Source organism: Anas platyrhynchos, chromosome 11 (assembly GCF_047663525.1).
Source record: "Anas platyrhynchos isolate ZD024472 breed Pekin duck chromosome 11, IASCAAS_PekinDuck_T2T, whole genome shotgun sequence".
Lineage (NCBI taxonomy): Eukaryota > Metazoa > Chordata > Aves > Anseriformes > Anatidae > Anas > Anas platyrhynchos.
Window position 1 is genome coordinate 19,254,743 of NC_092597.1, and position 26,123 is coordinate 19,280,865.

General features: G+C 39.9%; 1 protein-coding gene across 12 annotated transcripts in view; it reads left to right on the forward strand.

Annotated features, from left to right (window-relative positions):
- Positions 1–26,123, forward strand: part of MCTP2 (multiple C2 and transmembrane domain containing 2) — a 154,850-nt gene that overhangs the window by 18,508 nt on the left and 110,219 nt on the right. For 3 of the 12 annotated variants that reach the window (XM_027466045.3, XM_027466052.3, XM_038185166.2), the window contains exon 1: positions 14,422–14,517. In XM_027466045.3, the coding sequence (XP_027321846.3) occupies positions 14,497–14,517 (21 nt within the window). In that variant the 5' untranslated portion in view covers positions 14,422–14,496. Of the gene's footprint in view, positions 1–258; positions 320–3,142; positions 3,271–10,711; positions 10,810–11,109; positions 11,219–14,411; positions 14,518–19,007; positions 19,180–24,238; positions 24,281–26,123 lie in introns of those variants that run through there. The other 9 variants (XM_021266633.4, XM_013091756.5, XM_038185162.2 and 6 more) reach the window with 6 other exon arrangements.

Sequence of the window (26,123 nt, forward strand, 5' to 3'; positions counted from 1 at the left end):
GACATCTTTGTTTGCATTTTTATCCACCGGCTTGCTCATGACACTGTGCTTCTGGAGAAAGAGAAGCCTTACAATTCTATTTCTAAGCAAGCTCGATGAATCCTCCGACCAGCCTCTTGCTGTTCTTGTATAAATGTGTACAGTGGATGGTGCAAATACTCTGGATCTTATAATACATTCTTATGAGTCTCAATGATTTTCTTCACCTTATGCGTAGTTCTAACTTCCATTACACCTCCTATTTCCCTCCTCCCCTAGGAGGCCAGACTCCCAGCCCTCTCCTCATCACAAAGCTGAGTTTGCAGTAGCAGTGCTTCAGGTGAGCTGGCAATGCACCTCCTTTTCCTGGGGTCCTGTTCAGTCTGCTCTGTATGGCTTTTTCCCCCAAATGTGCCCAGATCCTGTTGTTCGGTCTCATTCCTGCTTGCACATGTTTTCTGAACCTTTGGCTGTTTGCATAACCAGAAGCATATTTCCTGGCTGGCATGCAGCCCTGGGATTTGTTTGTTAGCTGTAGTCCTGGATGGGGGTGAGCTGGTACTCAGAGCTGTAGACTTCTGCTTCGTTTGTTTTGCAGAGCCTCCCCTGGGTTTAGCCACTAGTCCCACATAAACTGCTTGTGACTTGATTTAGGTTTCTTTTTGTCCTATTCCCCATCCCAAATACTGCTGCACTTGGAACTTATGCAAATATAAGATTCCCACAGAAATGTCTGTTTCAGCTTGAATGGCAAACTACAATCACCTGCCAAAAATGCAGAGGCACCTGGAAAACAGCCTGTGCCAGTGGTTTTAGGCCCTTGTGCCAGATGATGCTCCAGATCTGTTTCTATTTAGCTTCATTGCATAAGAGTGGTGCTGCTTTTTTGAGTACCATGGGCATGAGCATTAGTGGTAGAGACAGCAAAAGCAACTAGGTAGTGTTAATTAGCATTGACTAATGAACTTTTCTGATCTTAATTAGGTATAAAGCAATTCCTATTTGAGGCAACAGAAGAAGAATCTGAGCTTTCCCTTCAATGACAGCAGCAATCTTTCTGCAGAGTTCAGATGCTGTGATCACTAAAATGGCAAACCAATTAATAGTGGAAATATTTGAGATGTCACTTGTCACTCATACATACAAAATAATCCATGGTCTCTTACAACCAGAAAAAAAATAAAACTATAATAAGATGAAGATGTGGTGTTTTCCTGTCAGTGAGAAGGAAAGGAAGAGGGGAAAATATTCATTTCAGAGGGAGGAGAAGGAGACACTGCCATTAAGCCTGTCTTGTATTGCCAACATTGAAGAGAAATATTTCGTGATTTTTTTATGACTTTACTAAATCATATGGGAACATCAGACTGAATAAAGAATAATATGGAGGAAAAGAATGACTCAAAGGGTGATCTGTCTTACTGAAAGTATGGTATAGCTCTGTGCACATACTATTTCTGAAACTGTTTTCCCAGCTTTTAAGGTTTATCCTTGAAGTCCCTGACTCACTTAGAGCTATCAGAGGAAATAAATATTGTAGTCTGAACAGGATGTTTGTAATGTTTCTGGTGGTATAAAAATAACTTTCCCAGTTTCAATTAGTTGTCTTAAAGATAATTTTGGATTTGTGTAATGAAATTTGGCAGATTCCTGAAGATGCTATCTACTTAACTACCTGTGCTGTAAACAAGATCCTCCATGTATGTTACTGCATCAGCTGTTAGAGGTGATAGACTTGAATAAGAAACAGCATATTCCTTCTCAATGTTTGTGAAAAATCAATGTGATGATCATCTTCACTTTTAGATTAGACTTCATTGCTTGTTTGTGGTTTTTCCTATTTGGTGATGTTCCAGACTTCAAAAGGAATGAGTGTTTCCTTCAGGAAATTTAACATTTTGATTGTTTTTTCCTAATTAAAGTAAATGTAGTCCTAGACTTCATTTCTTTGTAGGAAAAAAAATAAAAAAATAAAGAAATGTAGTACTATATTTAGCATCCACCAAAATTTGTACTTTAGAAAAGTACAAAGCAAGGTGGGGAGAGTGTTGAGGGAAAGAGGAAAAAGTTACTATTTGGATAGGCCATGTGTTAGTTTGAAAACATTAGGAATACTTAAGTTATATCAGACTTTCTCAGCATTACCACTCCTTCACACTAAGACTTAAAAGAAATCTATGTAAACTACAGCAGTGTGAAATATACAAAAAGGCAAATGAAGTAGTGGTCCACACTTCTGTTCTTTTTTCCCATGCTCTACGAACCAAAGCGGGGAAATATTTTACACTTGCACCTTTTTCAGACTAAACAAAATATTTATGTATGATCTTCAGAAAGGACACTCACTTTAGGTGGGAAGCAACTTGCTGTGTAAGATTCCCCAACTGACCTAGTTGCTGCTACCTTGTTTTTAGGAGCCAGGACAAGAGCACTAATTGTAGTGAGAAGGTGTAATTCAGAGAGACCATAATGACCCTGTGGGACTTAAGGTATAATCAGTGGGGTCCTCTGCATATAGCTAAGCTGCTGGAAAATATTGCTGCTCCCCAGATTATCCGTCACAGCCAGCAGTAGTAGCGTGTAGGTGACCTCTTTGGAGGCCCTGGCAGGGTGATCCCCAGGTGTGCTGAGCTGGGTGAGCTTGGGGAGAGGCAGGGGACATCTGAAGGGCTGAGGGAAGAGGCAGTCACCTTCTGCTGGTACCAGTGTTTAAAAGGCTGTCAAACCTCAGTTTCTATTTCGTAGCTATAGATAAATTAGGTTCAGACAAATCTGATTCTCAGCTTGCATCAGTCAAAATTGCTACTCAAATTTATGCAGCCAGTTGAGGTTTTCCCAAGGAATGCAAAACCAGGCAAAGCAGGACAGCCTCACTGGAAGGGTTTCCACACCTGAACTGAAAGGCTAGACTGCTTTGTATGAATGCTGAGAGAAGCAAATACTCTGGAAATTTTCTCTTCTTTAGAAAGCAATTGTGTAACAACATTACTGCTAAAGAAGACAGGGTGTGTGCAGTGGTGGTATGAGAGGCATGTTGGCTGCTTCAGCACAGGATTAGAGGGGGTGGGAGGGTAACCTGAAGGCATCTTTTAAATTAACACATCTTTTAAAATTAACTAAATTGAGCTGCATTAACATGAGAAGGAACCGTTATGTGTTGCAGAAACTCACCTTGTGTTGTCCTAGGACACCTAGCAGCAGAGTTGTCTGTTCCTGTGTCCCTGTGACAATGGCCATGGGCTAGGGCGTTGGATGGTAGGAGTGTCCTATCCCCTGTTCCAGGTGGAGCAGGTAAGTGTTGATGTTGAATCCCCTGCTGATGTTGGCTCTGCTGTTCAGTGTGTCTTTTTTTCTGGGATATCACCTTGATTAGAAGAAAAGCCAAACAAAACAAACAAACAAAAATGCTATAGGGTTGTTCTAAGAGGTGATTTATTTAGATGCTATTAATTTACAGATTTAGATTTATTTAGATGCTAATAATTTACAGCTTCATAACTGGCAACTTTGGGAAAGGGGAGATGGGAACATGCAGAGGTTTTTACTAGAGGTTTATATTTGTCTGTTTCCTCTCAATGTATTTGTCCTGGATTTCCTTCTCTGTATAGTTAGTGAATGCAGAGAAATGGCATCAAGTGAGCCTGGCAAGGCATAGAAAACCGTGCCAGTAGTAACGGGAGAACGTTGCTCACTTTGTGGGATTATTAGGTTTGGTGTGAATTTGGAAAGGATATATAGTCTCTTATTTATTCTTGTGTGGTGCACAGGTCTGCTTCTAGGGAGTATTTGCCTTTTCCACAAAGCCAATACCTCCTTATTAGAGGGATCTTGAAGAGGAGAGAATATTTATACTCTTATCTGTTACTTTTCTGAGGCACGATATTCCATAGTTCATAGTCTCTTATGAAATAGATGTGGATTGATCCTAAACTATTAGAAAAATGGTTTGTGGCTTCTGAAATAGTACAAGTTGCAGATATATTCAGATTCATCAATTGTGGTATTGTTACCTGTTAACAGCAAAGATGTGACATGATGATCCACCTACTTTCCAAAATTTAATTTAAAGGTGTTTATTTGGCCTGGAGAGAACAACTTGTTCAGGAAACTGTTTCCTTTCCCCCATACATAGACCCATTTTCCTCACAGGTCCCTACCTAACTTTCCAGGTTACTCATGTGTTTTCAGGATGACTCTGGAAGGATTCCCAGTTTGCTTCATTTAGATACTATTGTAATTATAATTTCACACTTGGCCTTCAGCAGAATAGGGTGTATCATCTCTTGGAAAGGGATATGCATAGGAAAACAAATAAAAGCACTTACCAGCTGGTGCCTGATGAATTACTCTGTTTGAAGTTCAAGGATATTGAGAATAGTACTTGATTGGTATTCACATGTTTGACTGACGCCATTTGACCCTTTCTAGGATATGTATTCAGATATGCACTAATGTAGCTTCTCTCTTGATGAAAAAGTAAGCTGCAATGAACCTTTTTGTTTTCTCTAGATACTTAATTTCTTTTATCAGCAAATGGTCTGGGTTGGTTTCTCCCTTTCTGGATCTCACAGAACTGTCCTGTTCTTGCAAAGCATAAATGGAGATATGACAGCAGCTGGCTCTCAGAAATTCCTTCACAGTACTGTGATCCTAGCAAGGACATATTGCGTGATTTGCCTACATGTTGTCAGCACTTAAGATCTTATTACTACTGGACAATTCACCCTCCTATTTATATCATCTGTCCTCCCTCCATCACCTAACAAACAGCTTAAAAATTGTATACTGGGGGTTAACAGTAAGCTTTGGTCTAATCCTCCTGTTGTAAGAGGGGTCATGTCACAACTTCCTTCACAAGTCACTAGATCGGTTTGCAACATGAAAATGCTGGCTGCGCTGAAGAAGTTTTTATAAGTTAACATGGGTGAATGCTTTTCCCCAGAAGTGTGGAATAACTGGAGACCTGGTTTCCACAGAACAGGACAGGCAAAAGATTTATCTTCAGTTGTCTCCTGGATTTAGCCTCTAAGGGTGTTATTTTTATTCAGTTTGCAGTACGATGGTCTGCATTGCAGAGTTAATTCACTTGGTAAAGCAAACAGTACTACTGTACACTTGTAGTACTGTGTTGATTAGCCTCTATTATGGTTGTGGAGTGGGTTGAGAGCTTACACTTGCTCAACCAGCAGCACAGCTTTTGTGAAGGCATTACTTACAAATTTCTCTTATCAAATTTGGGAAATGCTTAGGTACCTACAAATGTTCAGAGGAGTTGAGTGTTTTTCTACAGTGAGAAATCTTGTTTTTGAAGAACCAAGTCTCTTTGAATTTGGCTGTCTATTCATTCCTGGATACTAAATGTTTTCCATCAACTTAAAATTCATAAAGAAAGTGAACCAAATGCTTAAATGATACATAACCTTGGAACATCTTGTCATGTGATTTACAGAAATGCCATAAAAATATATGTATTGTGCTAAGTATTAGAAAGCCCTTTAAAACACCCACACAACAGGCTGCTTTCCTTTTTCTGTTTTCTTTTGCTGTATTTTTCTATGCTTGAGACATCCAGGATGGTAAATTAACAGACATAATCTCCTTTGATTTTTGTACTATAACATTTGACTTGTATTCCTATGTGAAGGAGAGTAGCATTTCATCGTGAACTTGCTGATGCTTGTGTATCTCTTATCGGAAGTGCAGAAGGACATACAAAGCACCTTGCTGTCATCTCCGGCTGTTACCTGGAAACATCTCTCAACTTTTAGTGCTTTCTCCCCTCTTACCCACCTAGTCCTTAGGTAAATTGTTTACATTAAAGGTCTTAACAGTAACCTGTTGGATTTACTGGGGGTGTGGGTGGGAGTCAGCATGAAATGCTTTAATGTATGCTTATTTTATATCAGCCTCAAACTGTTGACACAAGGATTAGGCATTTTTTTTAAGGCTGCAGTACCATAAATCTCTAGTCTGGCATTTGTGGTTTATAAGGGCTGAGTGGCTGTGGTGATCTTCCATAAACAATTCAGACATCTGGAAGATGAATTTTAATGAGTGTTCTCAAAGCTAAGTGCTACCTCTCACTTCTGCACCTCAAATTCACTGTTTTATTTTGTTATATTGGAGGCTGATCTGTATGTTTTCTGATTATCTACACTTAAGTTGGATTCCCTCAAACCCAGAGGAAGGGGACCATAGCTGGGTACACAGAGGTAGGTTTCTCACCTGGCTTTGCTTACATGAGGGTTTAGACTCCCAAAACACCCGGGCTTTTCTAGGGGTGGGATTAGCATCCTTGTGTTCAGGGATTGTTTCATTTACTTTTGCCCGTGCAAGAGGCTTTTGTTTCATGTCCTGTGTACAAAATGTTGAACCTTGTTCTAGGAAAGGCTCCAAAGTAAATTAGAGAAGCCTCAGGGGCTGTTTTAAATCATAGCAGCTGAGGCCTTACCCTAGCACTTCATGCTCCGCCCTGTGCCTCTTCTACCAACACGCTCTGCCATAAGCTCAGATCTTCATCTTTCCAGAGAAAACTCCCTACTCTGCATCACTGGCAGGTTTTCCTAGGTTGGGAAATAGTCAAATATGCTTTACAATACTCAAAGAGAATGAAAGCCCGCTAGGTTTGCTGGAAACAGGCATTCATTTACTGGTTACAGTAATTCAGCATTGCTGTTTATATTTTGAAGACCGTAGAATGACGAAGTAGGAAAAACACAGCTAGAATAATTGCTCCTGGGTATTGTGCTTGTAGATGCAAACTTAACCACTCCTGAAGCTGCTGAGGACTGTTTCCCTGAACTTCCGGTATTGTGCAATTGACCGTATGCTTTCTCTGGGGCTTCCACTTTCCTCAGCTTAGGCAAATACTGGTCTCTGTCGGAGGCAGGGAACGGAAATTGGTGGATCAGTGGAATGATCCAATACCAACAAATCCATAGTTGCAAAAATAGCAAGTTATTCTTACTTTTTTCATTCTGACTCAATTTCCTGCCCTCCTGCTACACTGTTCTGAAGATTGCCTGGATGATTGATCTGCTTTGAAGATGGTTATACCCCTCTGAAAAATAAAGTATGTGTTGAATAATAATTTATCATGACTGTGTTGAAGAACAATGACTGGGAGCAGGGCAAGAAGCTGAGCTGGTGTTAACAGCCTTTGATCACATTTGACATGTATCTAACTAATTCCTGGGGTGGGCATTACTTTTTTTTTTAATATTTCTGATCCTATTGTAGTAAATGATAGAAAACATTTTTTTTTTTGCTTGATGAGTTTTATCATACCTCTTTTAGTGATCTCTTGCTCTCCATCTCTGAGAGTGATAACGTTTGGCATGGGCTGGTGGTGAGCAGATGGAGCTGCCTTTCTCTTTGGACAGTACAGCTGTCCTTGGTGTAGGAAGCATGATAACCTTTAATTCTACCACAAAGACCTTTAGGTATCTATGTACTAATGGCTCTAAAGGTGAGTATGACAGTTGGTCTGACTTTGCAAACTGGTCACCTTTAGCTTGTCATCATTAAACCTTGTAAAACTTAGCTATAGCAGTGCTCAGCTCACCTTCAGTAATTTCTGTATTTTTAGATATTAAAATAAAATTGAAAAGACTGAAGAGTCTGTGGTCTGATCCTTTCAAAAGTAACTTCTGTGTATGGTCATGTGAAAATGCTGGAGAGTCTCACTCAGTAGTACTCTAAGTAGACTTGTGGCTATGTCTGCATGGAAACACTTGTTCTCATCCAGGACCATTAATACTGTGTAGCTCACTCCTCATCTAGAGGCACATACAAGACTAATATCCCCCAGTCAACAATTCTAGTGAGTCTGCTAAGACATGTCCAGAAGATTGTTTAAGTAACAGGGATGGAATCTGTTGTGCTTTTAGTCTTAGATTTGGAATTTAAGCTTAATGAGATTTTGTGGTACTGTAATGAAACAGTGATAAATGCTGTAATAGGAGGTATCGAAGTCAGTTTTGAGAAATGAAGATATTGCTTCCTAGCTCTAAAACATTAAACAGTTGAAGACTCTCATGTTTAAACTTTTACTGTCTCTAAGTTTCCTCCTTCAGCTATCCCAACTCAACTTTCTGAGCACATGCCTGTTCCCACAGAGGCAGTGCAAGGCAGGAGAATCCTGTACTGAATGAGCGCTTCTCTGATAGTAGGCCTAAAAGAAAAATACTTCACTTGGTAGAGTCTGCAATGGAATACAGATTTAAATTCGTTTCCCTGTTCTCTAGATCCAGGACGTGTCTATAACACGCTATTACTCTTCTAGTTTGTTTGCATGTTCTTCCCATGAGGATCAATTGAAATGGAGGAATTGTGTACACCAATAATCTGCTTTTTAATACTGATTTATAAAACTCTGCAGATGAAGGGAGGGGGAGAGGCTCTTCAGGAGGAATGTTACAAAATATTGAATGGTCGTTCTTCATTTTTTCCAGCCCTCCTTAACTTATTCACATTGTTCACATCTCCTACCTGTGCCTTTTGTGATTGTGTTCTTTTTGTGTCTGAAGATGAAGACCAAAGGGATAAATATGAAGAAAATCACAGTTAAAGAGCAAAGATTGCCTGGCTTCAGTAGATGTGTTCAAACCACTGTGCTGGTGATGTTTCTCAGTGCTAAAGGTTATAGCAGAAGTCAATTTGGTAATTTAGAGTGTATCTAGGCAAAAGATTGCTGTGAGGTAAAAACAGCCTCAATACGTCACTGACCAGAGCCCTTGGTGTTCTCTAGCTGTCACAGTACAATTTGTGGTGTGTCAGTAGTAAGATTTGCAGTTACCTTTTGTTTTAGTGTTTGAAGCTGACCAAAGGAACAAGAAAATATGGTAAACTCAGCTTAGTAGGGGTCAAAGCAAAAGCAGGTCAAATATGGAAGATGCAAGCAAACTTCTGGATGGGGACTCCTGTTTCATTCAGAGCTCAGCAAGGTCTGGGATATCCTTTATCTCCCCAGGGCAAGATCTCATTGTCTGAAGCACCTATTGAATAATAAAAAAGGGCAGGGAAGCAATGATGTCACCAATCTCACTGATTTCAAATGACTCACTGCAACTACAATAAGAGCACAAAACTGGAAGGTGGAAAATTCAGGTACCCAACTTTCCTAGTGTGAGAAGTGCCATCAGAATAGCTAAACCAAAATAAACTGCCTAACTCTTCATTTCCTACCAGATGCTTTGGTGTTACTGGAAGAATCAAAATGTTATATTCTGTTCCTGACTGTCACTGATTTCATATATATATATATATATATATATATATATATATATATATATATATATTCCTATATAACCTTAAACCAACCACAGAACAAAAACTTATCTTGTTAGTCATGCTTATGACTACTTCTAAGATGTATGAGGATGAATTGATGTTGAATTGATGTTAAATTGCTTGGAGATTTGTGGATGCAATTCCTTATTCTGTTCCTGAGCATGTTTTCTAACAGCTCTCAGGAGCACATGGATTCACTGCACAGCTCTGCACCACTTCTGAAATGAATCAAAAGATGAATTTTCAAATGTTCTTGAAGTTCATTGTTTGCACAAGAAAGTCTTCTGCATTGCTGCCTAATGAACTGTCAGGAAAATGACTCCACAGATACTAAATTATAAGATCTGTCACAAAATGTAGCATGCTTAAATAATTTTTAAAAGCTATTAATAAATTCTGAGTTGAAACAACTGTCTCCATTCTTTCTCACCAGAGACAGCTGATCAAAATGTAGTCAGCACTGAATGGCTTGACACAGTTGAGTTGCACACAAATATGGGCACATGACTGTAAAAGAGGGGAAACTTGAGGTTGTGATGGTTTCGTTTCTTTGAAGTTTAAGCTCAGGTTTCACCATGTGGCATTTCCGCTGCTCAGACAGAAAAATGGTCAGTGACATTTCAGACAATGAGAAGAGAATCTAGCCATAAAGTGTTTTTTGTCTGAGAATCACAAGGACGAGTGGAAGAAATGTGTTTATATGGTAATTTTCCAGAGTTGAAAATGAGTAGTCAAATCATAAGTGATTGTCATTATTCATATCTGAACCCTGAACTACTGACATGTTTAAGTGTCCTGAAGTCTTGGGTACACTTCTGTAGTTACACTGAGTGACTTAAACCTTGCAGTCTGCTTGGTTTGCATTCTGGGAATGGCTTAATGCTTATGGATATGGAGAGCTAGCACACCCTTGGTCCTGCTCCAAATTCTGCCTGTAAGCCAGGTGCTCAGCTGCACAGAAAGTGAGCTGCAGGTTAGAGATCTGCAGTTCTGTGTTGGGGTCATCAGGACTTCTTGGACCCAGTTGTTCAACTGTGAAATAAAATCCAGTATTTACTCTTGCATAAATGTTGCTTTTTAATAATATATATATATATATAAAGGCCTTTATTAGTTGTGTACCTGAGGGTTTTTGCCCTAGGCTAACAAATGTCAAAGTAATTGTTAAGCCTCTGTAAACAAGTCAGTGAAGTCAGCGCTGAATAGCTGGGTGCTTAGAATAAGGCCAAGGAGATCTTTGAGGCTTTTGGTGGTGTTCCCAGGGGTTGTGATAATGAACGCCTACCTGTAGGTGGGATAGGAGACAGGAGTAACTGACCAAATGCTTTTTGTTTGAACTCCAAATACTTGTGTTACTATATATGCTACCTGTGAGGTCAGGGAAAGGGTGTTCTAATGCAAATGAAGGACTTTTTTGTTTTTGTTTTTTTCTTTTGACTAGATCTCCTTGTGCCTCTGTACACTCAAGCCTCAATTTCCCTACCTCATAACCCTGGAAGATGCGCTGCTGGAAGCGGTCCACATAGAGAACTGGCCAGGGTATTAACGCTTCACTTGTTGTAACTCTGAACTTGTGATTAAGAATGCAGCAAAAACTTATCTTAAGCAGCCTCATGTATATCCACTGTGGCCGAGTTTTGATAAAGACTGAGTAAGTCATTTTTTCCCAGCAGTCAGATTACAAGGAAAAAAGCAGGGTAAAGGAGAAAAGTTGCAATCTTTTCTGAGAAGAGAGCTTTTCTTTATGAGAAAATGAGACATTCTTACAAAAGACAAGTAGGGTTTGATAATGCAAACTGTAGGTTTCAATTATGTATTTTCTCTTTTCTTCTCCCAAAGGAATTGTTAATGCCATCCTTAATAACATCTAGAAGAAAATCATTTGTGTGCATGAAGGGGAAGGTGTACAGTGGCTCCTTGCAAATATTCTATATAGCTGCCTGAAAAGGTAATGAAAAATCTTGTTTAGATATACACGCTTTCATTTTTTTTTCCCCAATTGAAATGATTGTTGGCTATATTTTTAGCTGTGCATTCATCTGTAATGTGGGATTTTTTACAGTGGGATTTAACTAGTGCTTCTCAAAATCCAAACCAAACTGAGTTAATGTTATAACAACTGACACCTTAGCTCTTGATGGCTTCAAAGGCCATTGGATACATTCATAAGAGATCCTCAGGTTGGCTCCCCTTATGTTTTATCTTGATATTTCATCTACTTCACTAGTCTTTGGTGATAATTCCAAAGTATCAAGTCCCATCTTCCCTTGACCCAGCCCACCAACAATGGAAATCTATTTCCCAGTGTCACCCTCTCTTTCCTTTCTTGGTTAGCAGCGAAACAGCCAAAGCCTTGACAATTCCAGTACCCTGCAAAGAGCCTTGGCATTCAGTGTGCTGTAATGACCAGCATCAGATAACATCCCACTGCAGTCCTTGCAGTGGCTCACAAATCTGGGACGATTTCTCCTGTCAATTCCCTTCCACTTGCACTTCAGCTCCATGTTGATACCTTAAAAATGGTAAAATGGTGAGATGTGTCCTGTGAAACTATGCTACAGGAGTTGTTAAAGCTACTTTTTTGTTAAAAATTAATACTAATAAATAGACATTTAGTTACAAGTATAAGAGACAGGATAAGTTCTCAGGGTAGAGGTTTCTTGCCTATTTGTAATAACAGGGTGTTCTAGGAAATTTCATTACTATGACCATATCAAATAGAGGAAAGAGAAATATGAAGAGTTCAAAGACAAAGTGTCTATAGGGGCCAAAGAGGAATAATGAGTCACCATGTCCACTAGCATTTACAGGGACTAGAAAGCAGATAAGGCTTCATGCTCGATGTTTTCCAGTGAGATGTCTTCAGTAAACAAGCAAAACTATTACCTCTGTGGGATGATTTTTTTTGTCATCGTGTGATTAATAATTTTTTACTCCACTTCCATCATTCTGTTCTTCCAACAAGGCGCACAATGAATATGTAATGTTTTTTTTAAGTGTTCCATATGCACTGTCAGGGAAGAAAACAACAACAAAACAAACATAAGTAGTGATGATCCTGATGAGCTTACATACTGTGAACAGCCCCCATAGCTGTGTGTTCCAAGATAGATGTAGCGGTTATAAGTTATTTGATGTACAAGAAGAATTTATCATCTAATCATTATAAGAGTCTGTACCTGGATGGTCCTGTAACAGTTGATTTTTTTTTTTTTTCATCACTAATCCATGATGATCTTTTCTCATTTTGATGGACACAAGAGCTTAATTTTTGTGTGTTTTCCTCCTGTTTCATCTAAAGAATGCTTGCATTTTATTTTGGCAAACTAGTTTTTTCTTGGCTACTCAAAACATCAGCAGTCTCTTCTATTAGATTGCCCTTGGGCGAATTTACAGTTCTGCTGTCTTGGCTATAGTATTTGACAAAACATTCATGGAATTATTTTTATGATAAGCGTTTTGTGGGATTATAGCATTGACAAAAGTATTTTAAAAAGACTATATTGTCCTTGTTCCAAAACTCACTCCTTTATCTGAATCTGATGCTTTTTTGATTTGATGAAAGGATAACAAATATTAATGACAATTCTTTTGTTTTCAGCTTAAGTGTTTTTTTTTTTTTCTTTATTCTCAGCCAACTTCACCTTAATTTATTTTCAATTGCACAGTCAGTAAAACTGGCCTACTCAGCATTTAGCAAAGCTTTGGAAAGCCATGTACACTCTAGGAATAGCTGCATACTTTAGATAAAGACAATGGTAGTAACAGACATTCTCATTGAAGTAGTGCTGGAACATGAGGATTTGGCCACTCAAATACAAAGACTGTCACAGGGCAAAAATGAAGCTTTATCAATACTGACTTTTGTCCTAGTCCTATAAATATCTTGCACGGTGAGCAACTGTCCTACTGTTGTGTAGCTCCCTGCTCCTCACCTTTGAGATTGGGGGGACTGGTGAATGTGAATTCCTCCCCTCTAGATTTGGTTGCAAGCATCAGGGTAACAGTATTCACAATGTCTTCCCCATGTTTTCCTTCAGTGGTTAGTGGGATAATACTTTGCACTACGCCAAACCCTTACCACGTGTGTATGACTATGTCTATTTCGCAATAGTATAACTTGATTGCATCACTGGTTTTCACTTGATGATATGTCAGTATGTCAGCTATGCTCTCAGATAATGTGTAATTCCAGTTGAGCAGAAGATAGGGGAAGTAAATTCCATTACAAAGCTTTTTTTTATTATTATTCTTTTTTCTTTTTTTTTTTTTTTTCCTCTTATTGCCTTTCAGGTCACTTAGTGATACCCCAGTCAATGGAGGTTAAGCACCACAGACAAGAGTGGTGACGCTTGACTTGCATGCAGCCTTTCAGAAGGGGTTGTGGTGGAGGGTGAGATCCACAAACTGCCCCCACAAACAAGCTGATGTTTCAGAGGTGGCAAGGTAGCATTTGCCTTTTCCATGCTGTGCCATACTCATGGGGAAATCCATGGGGGCTCTTGCCTCAGCTGTGGGCATGCCAGGTGAGCAGGTCGCTGTACCTATCCCTGCCTTGATTGCCTTGCCTAAAGCACACAGCTGTGAGACTTGGCTCCCTCCTTAGGCACCTGAAGATGAAGCCAAGAAAATGTGTTACGTGGCAGTGCTGCTGTTGGTTTTCTTTTCCCCTTGCCTGTAGTCATGCACGCAATTTCCTTTCCAGCTCCACCCTTACCCAGGGTGGCTGTTACCAGCCCCCTGCACTCACCCACCCCCTTCCCCTCTGTTTCTCAGCCTTTGGGACAAAGGCCGTTCCCCGTGGGGGAAACAGCGTGGGTGACTGGTGGCATCTGGAAACGATGCTCCACAGCCTGATGATGGGAAGGATGGAGGTCTGGGAGGGGATGCTCCTGGCGGGATCCACGCTGGGGTCGAGAAGGATGCTCTAGGGGGAACGTGCTGGGGGGGGGGATGCTGCCGTGGGGCTGGCGGGAAGAGCTCTGGGGGTGGAGGAGGATGCTCAGGGGAAGGAGCTCCGGGCTGGCACGGGGATGCTGCGAAGGGGGCGCTTGCGGTAAACCCAGCGCGTTCCGGGCAGGGCCCCCCCGGGGCCGCGGCGGAGGCGGTGGTGGCACCGCCCGGCGGGGCGGGGGGACCGGCACCGGGGCGGGGGCAGCGCGGCAGGGAGGCGACAGGGACGGGGACAGCCACACGTGCCGCCGCGGGGGGACGGAGCGGAGAGAGATGGCCGTGCCCGGCTGGCAGGTAACCCGGCGGCAGGTAGCCCGGCTCCCCCGGTGTCCCCCCGAGCCCCTGCCTTGGCTTTAGGGAGGCTGCAAGATGCTGCTTGTGCCCGGCCGCTTTGGTTCTTTGCACCTTCTTCTCGCCTTGGTTTAAGCACGGAGCGACTTCTCTTTGAAAGAAAAAAAAATAATAAAATTGAACTGCTCGTAGGAGTTCGGGGTTTATGTGGTTTTGCTATTTATTTTTTTATTTTATTGTGGCGGCCACGTTGTTTTCAGGCGTTGTTCTTATTGCCCTGGGTATCCAAGAGAAGTAAGTTTGTACTGGGAGGCTCGGGATTAACTCTGCTCGCTGCTTTTGCTTTGCAATGCGTGGCTGTAAGCGCTGCTGTGCATGATACTCGGACTCAAACGTTCAGACTTGTGTGAGTGTTTTTTTTTTTTTCCTGTGAGAAAGTTATGTTGAAGAAATCAAAATTCCTCTTTCCCAGTCCCTTTTCAGTGAACTGATTCATGCCTGTGTATATTTGTTTATTGGAATGGAGTTGACTATTGACTTTAGTTAAAGATATAAGCTATTTAATTAAACAAACAAACAAACATGACAACTGAAAACAAAAAGGAAAAAATACAGAAGTATGTCGACATAGCAAAGTTGTTTTAAATGCACTTTTAAGGGAGTTTTAGGAAGTAAGCTATTGCACTTGTTTGTTTTTAAAACTTCAGCAACCTGTTCATGTGCTTGTAATGAGAAAAAAATTTTTCAGTGATGTTTGCACAGCTATGGCAACTAGTAAGGAGCTGGCTAGTTGGTGGACTTAATGATATGAGAGTTACTCAAAGTGTGCTGGAAGCTGAATTACTGCAATGTGGCTTTAAGAAAATAGAAATTATCACCTGGATATTTTTGCATTTTTTTTGGTTATTAAGTTGTAAAATTTGTGAATATGTTGCGGTGATTTTGGCTCATTCTCAGAATGATGCTATTGAGTGGGTAGGTTTAGCTGTCAGGATGAATGGGAGTGTTTGAGTAATAATCCTATTTGTTTCATTTCTTGCTGTTGTTCAATACCAATCGTAAAATAGCTTATCAGGCAAATAAACTTTCACATGATGGAGTCTGAGGGTGGAATTGACATGTGTAGTTCCACTTTGCAATAACTGTAGGAAGAAGAATTTAAAGAATATGGTGCGGAAGGGAAATTTTTATTTTGTTTCTTAAAATGTTTTTTGGCACACTTCATCATTAATAGGAATAGTCGTGTCAAAAGTATGCTTAACTTTGATTACTTTAGAGAAGCTATCAAACTGTTTGAATTTGTGTGCATTTAAGGTATTCATTATGACACAAGACATCTACAGGGGCACCTGCGTACTGTCACAGCCAGTGGAGGTGGGCACTTGAATAGAGTGTGGGCATCTAAATAATGTGTTTTCCTGCAATTGTCCCCTTTGGCTGGAGCACAACATGGTCTCAGAGGGCTAGAAGTGATGCTTGTTTTGTTGTGTGAGTTAATTGCTTTCATGACTAGATCAACTTCGCTGCAAGCTTTTTTTTTTTCTTTTTTTTTTTTTTTTTTTTTTCAAGGGCTTTTGCATTTAGTAATGTAAGCAGCTGGTTTCCAGCTGTGCTGATGAAATGCCTTTTACTTGAACAGATAGTTGTTCAAAATACCTGCTCAGGCCAGAAATGCTCCTGAGGAGTCTGCATTTTGGATGCTGAAGCTCACCAGCGCTTGGGGACTCTGGTGAAGCTGCTTTGGGCCTGAGCATGTCTGGGGAATGAGCCTTGTCCTGGGATCTCTTGGTTCCCCCCTGAAGATTTCCAGGCAATAATGTACTTTTGCTTTGCCTGGTTTAGTCTAAATAAAAGCGATTTGCCCTCCCTCTCATCTCTAAAGATAATTTCTTCTTGATAGCTGAGGGTTGTTTTGAGGCCTTTGCTAGCTGTGGTGAAATGTAACACAGGATGTATGTAGCAACTCTAGCTGCTGTTGTGACTGGAGAACCTCAGGTTTTATCAGTGTTGGTTATTTGCCCCTATACTCTGAACTAATTTTAGTCAGAGGGAGGGCTTTGAATTTTGTTTTTTGGGATGTTTTTGGAAATATGGGGTCTCAGCTCTGTGCTGCTGGGTTAGGGCCTGTTGTCATGGGCAAGAAAGCGGCTTCACCTTGGGAGAGGAGGCTGAAGCACTCCAAATATGCCCTGCATTTCCTCTGCACTGGTTCCATCCTTGAGTGGAAAATTGCTACTGATTTCCTCAGATTCAGAGGATTTATGTTGGCATCCTTCCCACATTCCCATTTTGCTTCCAGTTGTATTTATTAGACAGCATACTTGTGATAGAAGCCTGCTTTTGAGTGACAGGAACGCTTTTCCTAAATCTATTCCTACCTGAGTTAAGCAGTTAAATGTTCCCTGGGTCCCGGGGGACTGTTTTTCAAAATGAAATTGTTCTTTGCAGGATTATGAGGCTGTCAGAAGCACAAATGCCTTGAACACTGGTTTCAAATTGAGTACCAGTGTAACAGCTGCACCTCAGCATGCCTGTTGATGCTATAAAAATCAAATGTTAGAAGCTGAGAGGATATTTGTGCTTTTGGACAATTTATGTCTCAATCTAGATTTTGTTTTGGTATTCCATGTAAATGGTGCTTCTGAACGAAGACTGCAGGATCACGTGCAAAATGCTAAGAGAAACTGGGCTGAGTCTTGTGGTTGGTCAAATGATTGATCGCCTTATTAAATGCTTGGCAACTTCTCACTTGAGGAAATTAGGTTGGGTGTAACTACAGGTTTACCAGCATTGCCACAGAGTGGAGTGATTGCTGCGTGGGCAGTTTTGGTCTAATTTAGGCAGCAATAATAAAGAAACCTTGTTAATGGATGCTTTGTTAGATGTGCTCCATCTTCCCTGGATCTTGTGTAGCATGCAAGTGGTAAGGCCCTATGAAGGGTCAAGTCTGTCTGTCCTGCCCCAAAAGTGCTGAGGACACCACTTCACAAAGCATACCCAGCTCTCACCGTGTGCATTACAGCTCACCTCTCAGTGCTGGGGAAAATACCTGCACGTGTGTACTTTTATTTGCTTTGACTCATCATGTAGCCACTCAGCATTGATGATGTTCCTAGTTCCCAGTCTAATTTTTAAAAGTATTTGGGAATTACCAGTTTTGTTACTGTTTATCAAAACTGCAGTCCTTACAACACAATCTCACACAACCAATCAAGTTTAAAACACTTGAATCTGTTTTTTATTTTATTTTATTTTTTTTTTCCAACTTAAAAATTATTGTTTGATTAGACCTAATGAAAGGTTGTGGAAAAGAAGATGTTAAATAATTAACTTTTCTGGAAACATTCCTAGAATGTTTTTGGGCTTTGATTGTCTTGAACTACATTATAAATTCAGACAAATCAATTACCTCAAAAAAAAAAAAAAAAAAAAAAAGAAAAAGAAAAGAATCATACTTTGTATGCCTACTGTGCATGCTAGTTAAGCTGTCCTGATGGCCACCGTGATGATCTGTGCTTTTCAATTAAGAGGGCTGTTTGGGGAGGATATGTTAGAAGTGGACAAAATCTGAGTGATATGGGATAAATAGAGAATGATTGCATATAATTTCACATACACCCAAGATCTTAAGTGAGACTGATGAGCAAAATTCAGTGATTTGAGTTCCTTTTCAATAAAAGGAGATGCTGGTTTGTACAAGCATAATTTATATATGGAACCTATCACCGTAAGGCATTCCTGTTGCTTAACTTCTAAATGAATTTTAAAAGTTTTAAAGCAAATTCATAGAGAGAAAAATATGCTAGAACTATTAATCACAAAGATGCAGGTATGATTTCTGGCTGAAGCAGCCCCTAAACCACAGATTCCTGGAAATCAGGAGATTATTTTGCAGGCAGAATCACTGTATAATTTGCTGACCTTATATTCTTTTCACTGAGCATCTGCTTTTGGTCAGAATTAGAGGCAGCTTATTGGTTTAAATCGATATTTGGAGCGATGCAGTCAACTTGCATGCTATATGGGATAAAAATTTGGATAGGTTATTCTCAGGTCACCACTACTTTGTCCAGAACATTTCCAGGCAAGTGAATGTCAGATATAACTTCAATTTTCAAGCTTAGGGAAAAAACGACGGTACTGTGCTTAATGCTGTTTCTTTACATTTTGATCAATTGGCTGTTCATAACATTCTGTTGAGAATGTGAATTGATTTGATGTTTTGAAAGGCTATATGGTAGCTGCAAATCTCCATTGTTTTATCACTCAAGAAACAATTGGATTATCTTGTGAAAATCAGAAGAATGTTGTGATTTTGTTTTTGATATGTTTCCCTTAAATGCATACTAATTTTCTTTTTCCTTGAAAGAGGCTATTTTTTTTAATCTTCACATATTCAGTATGTTGACCTGTAAGCTTTTATATTTATTTATTTTTTTGCCTTTCTTTCTGAATCTTATGCCACCTCCACTAAGCCCAGCATCAGGGCTGATAGTGACAAGTTGTGCCTGTGCTTTCCCATTGACTTCAGCTGCTGTCTGCCTAAGGAAAACAGACCCTTGAGCTGGGAGTCTTCAAGGCTGCATGTGGAATTCGTGCTGGAACATTTCCAGCTTGGTCATGCACGTTTCCAGCCTCCCTGTTGCCAGAGAGAACCTCACATGGGTAGGTGGGATGCATGGTGTGACCACCTTTTGTATTACAGGGCTGCCCCTTGGTAATACTTTCTGATGGTCCTTAACTAAAACTAGTTAGCTTGAAGGCTTTCTTCTTGGTTAGAGTATGGTGAGAATTGGAGTTAATTGACAGGGAGGGTGACTTTTCTGCCTCCTGTGGTGAGTGGTTGTTTCCTTTGTATTTACACAGATGCCCCTTGGTTAGTTTGTTTTCACTTTCCCACAAGAACAAGTTGCTAAAATACCAGTAAAATAGTAACCAGTAAATACCAGTAAAATACGTTTAGAAATCTTTTATTGTTGCTTTGTTTGCCTTCTGGGCCAGGGAAAAAAAAAAAAAAAAAAAAAGAAAAGGAATATCTTATTTATATCCTTCCTTTCTGGGAAGTACTTGTACCCTTGACTATTCTTCCTGTTGCCCACTCCTACGAACTCCATTTGTTGTTTGCAAAGTAAATTATGCTTCAGTGGAAACTTTAGGTTAGTACAGAATTCATTATTTTTGGAAATACTTGGAATTGTATAGCTTTGCTGCATTAAAATCAGAGATAAAATCTAATTTGGAAATAAGAGCTCTAGCTCCATATAACACCGTAAATTAAGACACAGAAGCATCTCTGTGCTCCCTCCAGTATTTACTAGTAAATGCTTTCATTCCTCTTTGCTCTCTAACAGATTAGAGCTAATCTAGAAGTAAATTTTGGCTGGGATGTGATATATAATCTGGGTTGTTTGGTAATCTCTTAATAGAGACAAATGAAAATGTGATGGCCATGCTAACTTATTTAAGCAGGCATTTGTCTCTAATGTCATTGATGTGGAGGTGGTGATGATCAGGAGCTGTCAACAAGGACAGAAGCAGATGCTCTGAGCTCATATCATGGCTGTGAAATTTTTTTATAAACCTGGATCATTTGTTTTTAAGTGGGAAGGGTTTATCATGCTCTGGTCTTTGAAATTTTATTGCTTACGCCTTCCCTTCAATGTAAAATCCTATTGAACCTGGTGTTTTTGACAATTTCAAATTAAAATATCCAAATGAATGAAGCAACATAACTCTGCTTTCCTGGGTTTCAAGTAGAATGTTTTCTGGCCTCTTCCCTCATGGGAAACATCTGCAGAAGCAAATGGCAAATCATTAATGTTCATTCAATAGCAGGCTTTGTTCCAGGTTTATTGTGCTTGGAAACAATTAACTGTAGGGTTTTGTTTTGTCTTTTTAAAAAATACAAATATTTGATTTGTTATATATTCTAGTGGATTTCTTAGAAATCTTGCTGCTTTACATTTATTGTACTATGTTTTAAAACAATCTCCACACTCAAATTTGATAATTCAATCAAGAAATTGTGATAGTGTCTCCATGGTTGGAGTGTGATTATTTTTTGTGTGTAAGCGGCAGCATTATGTTCAACTTTGTAAAGATATCATTTAAGAGGTAAAGCTCATTACGAGGTAGGCGAACATATGAGTTTTGAATTGCAGCCTTTCTTCAACTTCAGGAAAGATTCGGATTTCTAACGCCTACCAAATGATGCATTGTAGTAACATATAGCAAAAAAAAATCTATCTAGCCTTTGATGATAATGTAATGAAAGTTGAGGAAGATTGAGCTTTCATCTACTTAGGTGCAAAATTTGAACCAGAAACCTCCCAATCTATTTAGCTAACTGTGGACAGTTCCCATTTCAGGATGCTTGTCAAATGTCAAATCAGTGACTCTTGCCCATATATGCTAGATGCATACAAAGGGAATCTGAATAGCTTTTAAATCCATTAAAAGTGTTACTGCATCTTGGAAGTTGTTTTTTTTTTTTTTTTTTTTTTTCACAGCTGTTGCAAAAGTTTTGTTTATGAGCTCTAATTTGTTTTACTCCATGAGCAAATACAGGAAATTGTATGATTATAATAGCCAAATTAAAATGCCTTTTAGTTAGTATTCACCAGAACTAAACGACGATTCATCAACTCTGCTTTTTGTTTGTTAATTATAGGCAAAGTTGTCATAATTTATGCGCTTAAAATTTAGTTTGAGAATATCTGAAGGGGACAGGGTGATGACAAGTGGACTGGTCAGTTTGATCTGCACAAAACCATCCTGCCTGGAGCCATGTATACGTGACAGGAGAGTTAAGAAAGCCCCGCAGTGGTGACACAGTTTACAAATGAGCAGTTGGGCAGCGTGACAAAGGTGCTGCAGGTAGGCTGAAGGGAAGACATTTAAAGTTTAGCAAAATTTAAACATCACCTTCCTGCCCATGACAAACTTACCCCAGATGAATGGAGGCTGAGATGTTTTTAAGGGCTGTGTAATGTGTTTGTGTTTTTTCATGATAAAGAGTAGTTCGATTTGGAACGTCTTCATGGGCCCGCCACGTGGATACAGCATGTGGCTGCCAGGTGCTCTCTGTTTGGATCTAGGATTTGTGTTCTTTAGTCAGTCTTGTTTAAACGAAATGGAATAAAATCCTGCAAACTCTGGCTCTGAATAGACCATCTCTTGAATAATAGTATTTTAAATATTTTTTTAGGTTGGTGTTTAGGTGTCTTGTGCCAACAGAAGAGGTAATCACCCTTTCCCTTGATGGTGTACGGCGAGAATGAATAATGCTTTTAAAGATGGTCTCCAGTTTTGCCATGAATCACTGGTCCATATCAGCTTTCCTCAAAGCACAGGGTGTTACCTTCATCCTTCTATCCCAAAAAGCACTTAAGGGAGGTATAAATGAGGACTGCATTGCACTGAGGATGCTGAAGTGAGGCAGGCATTGGGATATTGAACACTTCTGTGTGATATCTACATTAGCCGTAATTTTGGGATGGCCTTAGCAGCTGGTTCTCTGGCAGACACCAGCAAGGCATGCAGTGTAAAATCAGAGAAGCCCTTACTGGTTCCCCAGAGAGGACTGAATATTTTGCTAAATTGTGAGTTTAAACCAGAAAACACTGAAGAAAGTTGCCCATGCCATCAGATTGAATGACAAGAATGCTGGTACAATGTCGGTGAGCCTAATTCCTACAGAAAAGCTGCCTGTAACTGCAGTGATGGAAAAGATGTGCAAAATCAAAACTCCAGAGAGGGTTTGTCATATGAGCCAAATACCTCAGAAGAGCTGCAAAATTAAAATTTTAAATGGCTGTACTGTAGTGTCAAGGCTCTCTGAACTTCTGCAGCTAAAGTCCTGAATGGGTTGCTTCATCCTCGCATGGGTTGGCAGCAAACTCTTCTATTTTGATTTTGACCTTTTTATTCAAACTTCTAATAGTTACTGGAATTACAGAGTGTGGTTTTTTTTGAATGATGTTAGCATTTACAGGCTTCAGCTTTAGGAAAGTGAAGTCCCAGTGTGAAGACTTGGGAAGTGTCAGTGTGTAATTTGCGAACAAATATGAGTTAAATTTACCAACTTTATCTGATCTTCTTAATGGGAAAATCAGGCTGTAACAGAACCCAGAGACAAGTTACGTTTCTTGTGCCAGGAGGCTGTAAACTCAAATGGTGTATGGAAAGATAAACCTCAAAGCTGTTTCACTTCTGTGAGAAATTTGTTTAGAGAGACCTGTGCTGGCATACATTTAGTTGGTATAATTTTAAAAAAAAATGTTTAAAGGGGTCATTGGGTTTATGCTGACATTTGTGTACTGTCATTTTACTGACTTTAGGGGAACAATGTGACTTTGCACATGTATTTTTAGTTGCATGCTTTGGCTCCTTCATGTTTAAAGTACTGAGTTATTGTCTGTCTGGGATGAAATCCATTCGCCAGAGTGACTTCTATGAATAAGTAGCATTGAGCTCCTTTAGCTCAGGCTAAAGGTATACTGATGCATGTGCTCGCTTTTCCATCATACAACAGCCTTGCTTCTTACCCAGAAGCCAGGTTGGTGTAAGCAAGAGAAATTTTCTTGGCATTAGTGATTAGTTTATTTGCATCTCTTTTCTATGTTGTTTGTAACTAGAGTAGATGTTTTGCTACTTATCTTCATAAAGTTAACAATATAACATATGTTTTAGTCTCCTCTAAATTACTGTAATTTTTAAAAGCATAACTTATTGCTGATTGTTAAAAACTTCTCCTAAAATAGCCATTTTTCTACCTAGCATTACTGATCCTTACTGCCATGTACCCAATGAATGCAAAAGCACGGATTTCAAAGATTTTTAATTTCAGTAGTTGTTCCCTAGTAACTTTCTGCACTTGCCTTGGTATTTTCCTTAATTTCTTATCTCTTTTGTAATTAAATGTTAGGATATCTGAGCCAAACTATGAAGCCTACTGAAATGTTCACGTATTGGCTATATGCTTAAATTACGATGACTGTAACATGGGCATAAGCATGGGCATAAGTGTGTTCTGCACAGTCATAGCTGATTTCTCGGGTATTTGGGAAACACTGTGTCTTCCGGTAATCCTGCCCTAGAAAAATACGTTCATGAGAGGTGTTTTTTTTTTTTTTTTTTTTTTTTGTCTCCCTTCGCATAAATACTTTTTTATGAAATTTATAATCTGGAGGTCAGAAGCTTACTTATCGTGGCTATGAATAAGTGCCCTCTGAGTGGAGGATCTGATGATTGCTTTGTTGAATGCTGAAGATTTGTTTTATTCTTCATTTGGACTTCTTTGTGCTTCTCTCAGGCTCTCTGTTTCACTTGTGGTCATGGTGTCAGCCATCACACGTCTCTGTGCTGTCAGCTAGTCACAGGATGCACTTTGGGTTGTGTGACAGCATGAGAGATGGCACTGAAATGCTCAAACATTTGGTTTTACCAAAGGCTTCCTAGGGATTTTTTTTTTCTGTGGGGCTTTTCCAATCTCTCAGCTTTCCCAATGGCAATGCACAGCTTCAGATACCTAAATGCAATGATTCGCTGTAAGGAGGCTGGAGGTTTTCACAGAAATTGAGGACTTTTAGTGATGAATTTCCTCATTCAGCGGCACTATGACACGTAAACCTCTATTTTCTTGAGTTGCCTTTGGCTTCCTGCCTTTGTGAATTAAGAAACTGTAAAAACACTCTGTAATTTTTATCTACAGATATACCCAAGCCATGCAGAGATGTTAAATGTGAAAGGACATTTAATCATACAGGTCAGTACAGATCCAGAGTAACGTGACCTCTCCTGTGTACCTGGCATTCACCGTGAGCTCTGGACCTGGCACGTGCCGTGTTGCTGCTGGGAAGAGGGACATGTTGCGGTACAGAAGGTGGCATACTGTAACAGCTGCCTTACTGGTGCCTTTTGTCCTGCTCAGTTCCAGTTAGCATCAGGACATTTTTTCTGATTGAAGGTGTTCACTTTATGCCTCTCTGGCAAATAGTCCTTAAAGAATCATGCAGAGCTTTTTCCTCTATGGCCAATGAGTTTTGATGAGTAATTTGACAATTACGGTGTTTATTTAGGGAGCAATGCAGGAATATGCACAAGTAATTTGCATATAAACAAAACCTCTTTTTTTTTTTTTTTAAATGTGACTTCAGTGCTAGTAAAAGGCACTGGCTCACTTGGCCTCCAGTGGAAATGAGTCTCCAGTTTCCTTCCTAAGTTTGTTTTCCCTGAAAGTTATGAAGAGGCATGATCTATTTCTGTGCACCTCTTGTTATAAAAATATACCTTTTGTTATGAGAGGTGAATGAAGGCTTGAAGGAGAGAGTGAGCTGTGAGGAGGCTGCAGGGCTGGATTTCTGCAGGAGCTCCTCCAGACAGGCACTGACTCCAGCATGTGGCTCCCTGCCTCGTTCCTCATCTTGAGTTGCTCCTCACTTAAGCCCCGATAAACCCACTATTTTTATTTTATAAGGCCACTTATCTCACTTTTAGTCAATAACGACTGACATCCCCCATCACTCTTTCACCTTTCTGCTCATCAGCTTTCCCTCTTCACCTGCTCTTTGAGGTGCTCTGCTCCAGGTACCACCTTTCCAGGGATCACCTGGTATGGTTGGGAGCAATGAGGCAAGTTAGAAAATATATCCAATGGCAAAGAAGCAACCTGCCTGCTGGCTTGGTCTCTGCACATGGCACAGTGTCTTCTGATGGCAGCATCTGTTGCTCCAGGATCTTTCTCGGAGTCTAGATTGATATGCATATCCCCTACCGAGATACAGGGCTGCAGGAGACAGATCTTCATGTGGCTGGGAAGGTCTGGTACTTGTCAGGTGATGGCACTGTAAAGAACATATGCAATTATACCAGCTCGTTACAATCCTATGAGTTAGATTGAGAGGGGCCTCTGGCTTGCATGGGTATAAGTGACAATATTTAGAAGGAAGCTGAAGGAGTTGAAGGGACCTTGCGAAATATTTTTAGAAAAATGCACCCAAACACTTCCTCCTTCATTTCCTCCATGAATACTCATTTTTTCTTCTGTTTTAGAATACACAGAAACAAACCGAAAGCAATACTTTTACAAGCTGGAGTCAGGTGCAGGTTTTTTTTTTTTTTTTTTTTTTTCAGTAACTTTCACTATCAGATGCTATTTTAATATGCTTGTAGCAGCTGGTAGTTCTGTTACTTCTTGTAGTTACTGTCTGCTGATAAAAGTTGAGAAGAAAGCTCTTTAGATTGTGCAAAAGAGTCTCTGAGGAGTTGGAGCATCCTTGTGTTCCTCTCTTGTGTGAAAAGTGGAGGAAGATGTGTGCTCATTTCTTGTTTTTGCGAAAGATGGAGGTCATCGTGTTTGAACCAATTAAAAAATGAAAAGGCAAGCATGGAATCCAACCGCCCACAGCTGGAAAACCCAGGGACCTGTGGAGGATTTAGGTACAACAATAAACATAGCTGAGAAGAGCATTATTCAAGATGCTTCTATTATCTGCATGGGATAAACAAGCTTTTTGTAAGATTCACATTTACCTTTAATATTATTTATGCCTTTCTCCAGCAAAGACTAGATTTCTTCCAGCTTACATCAAGAAAATAAGTTAGGTTTC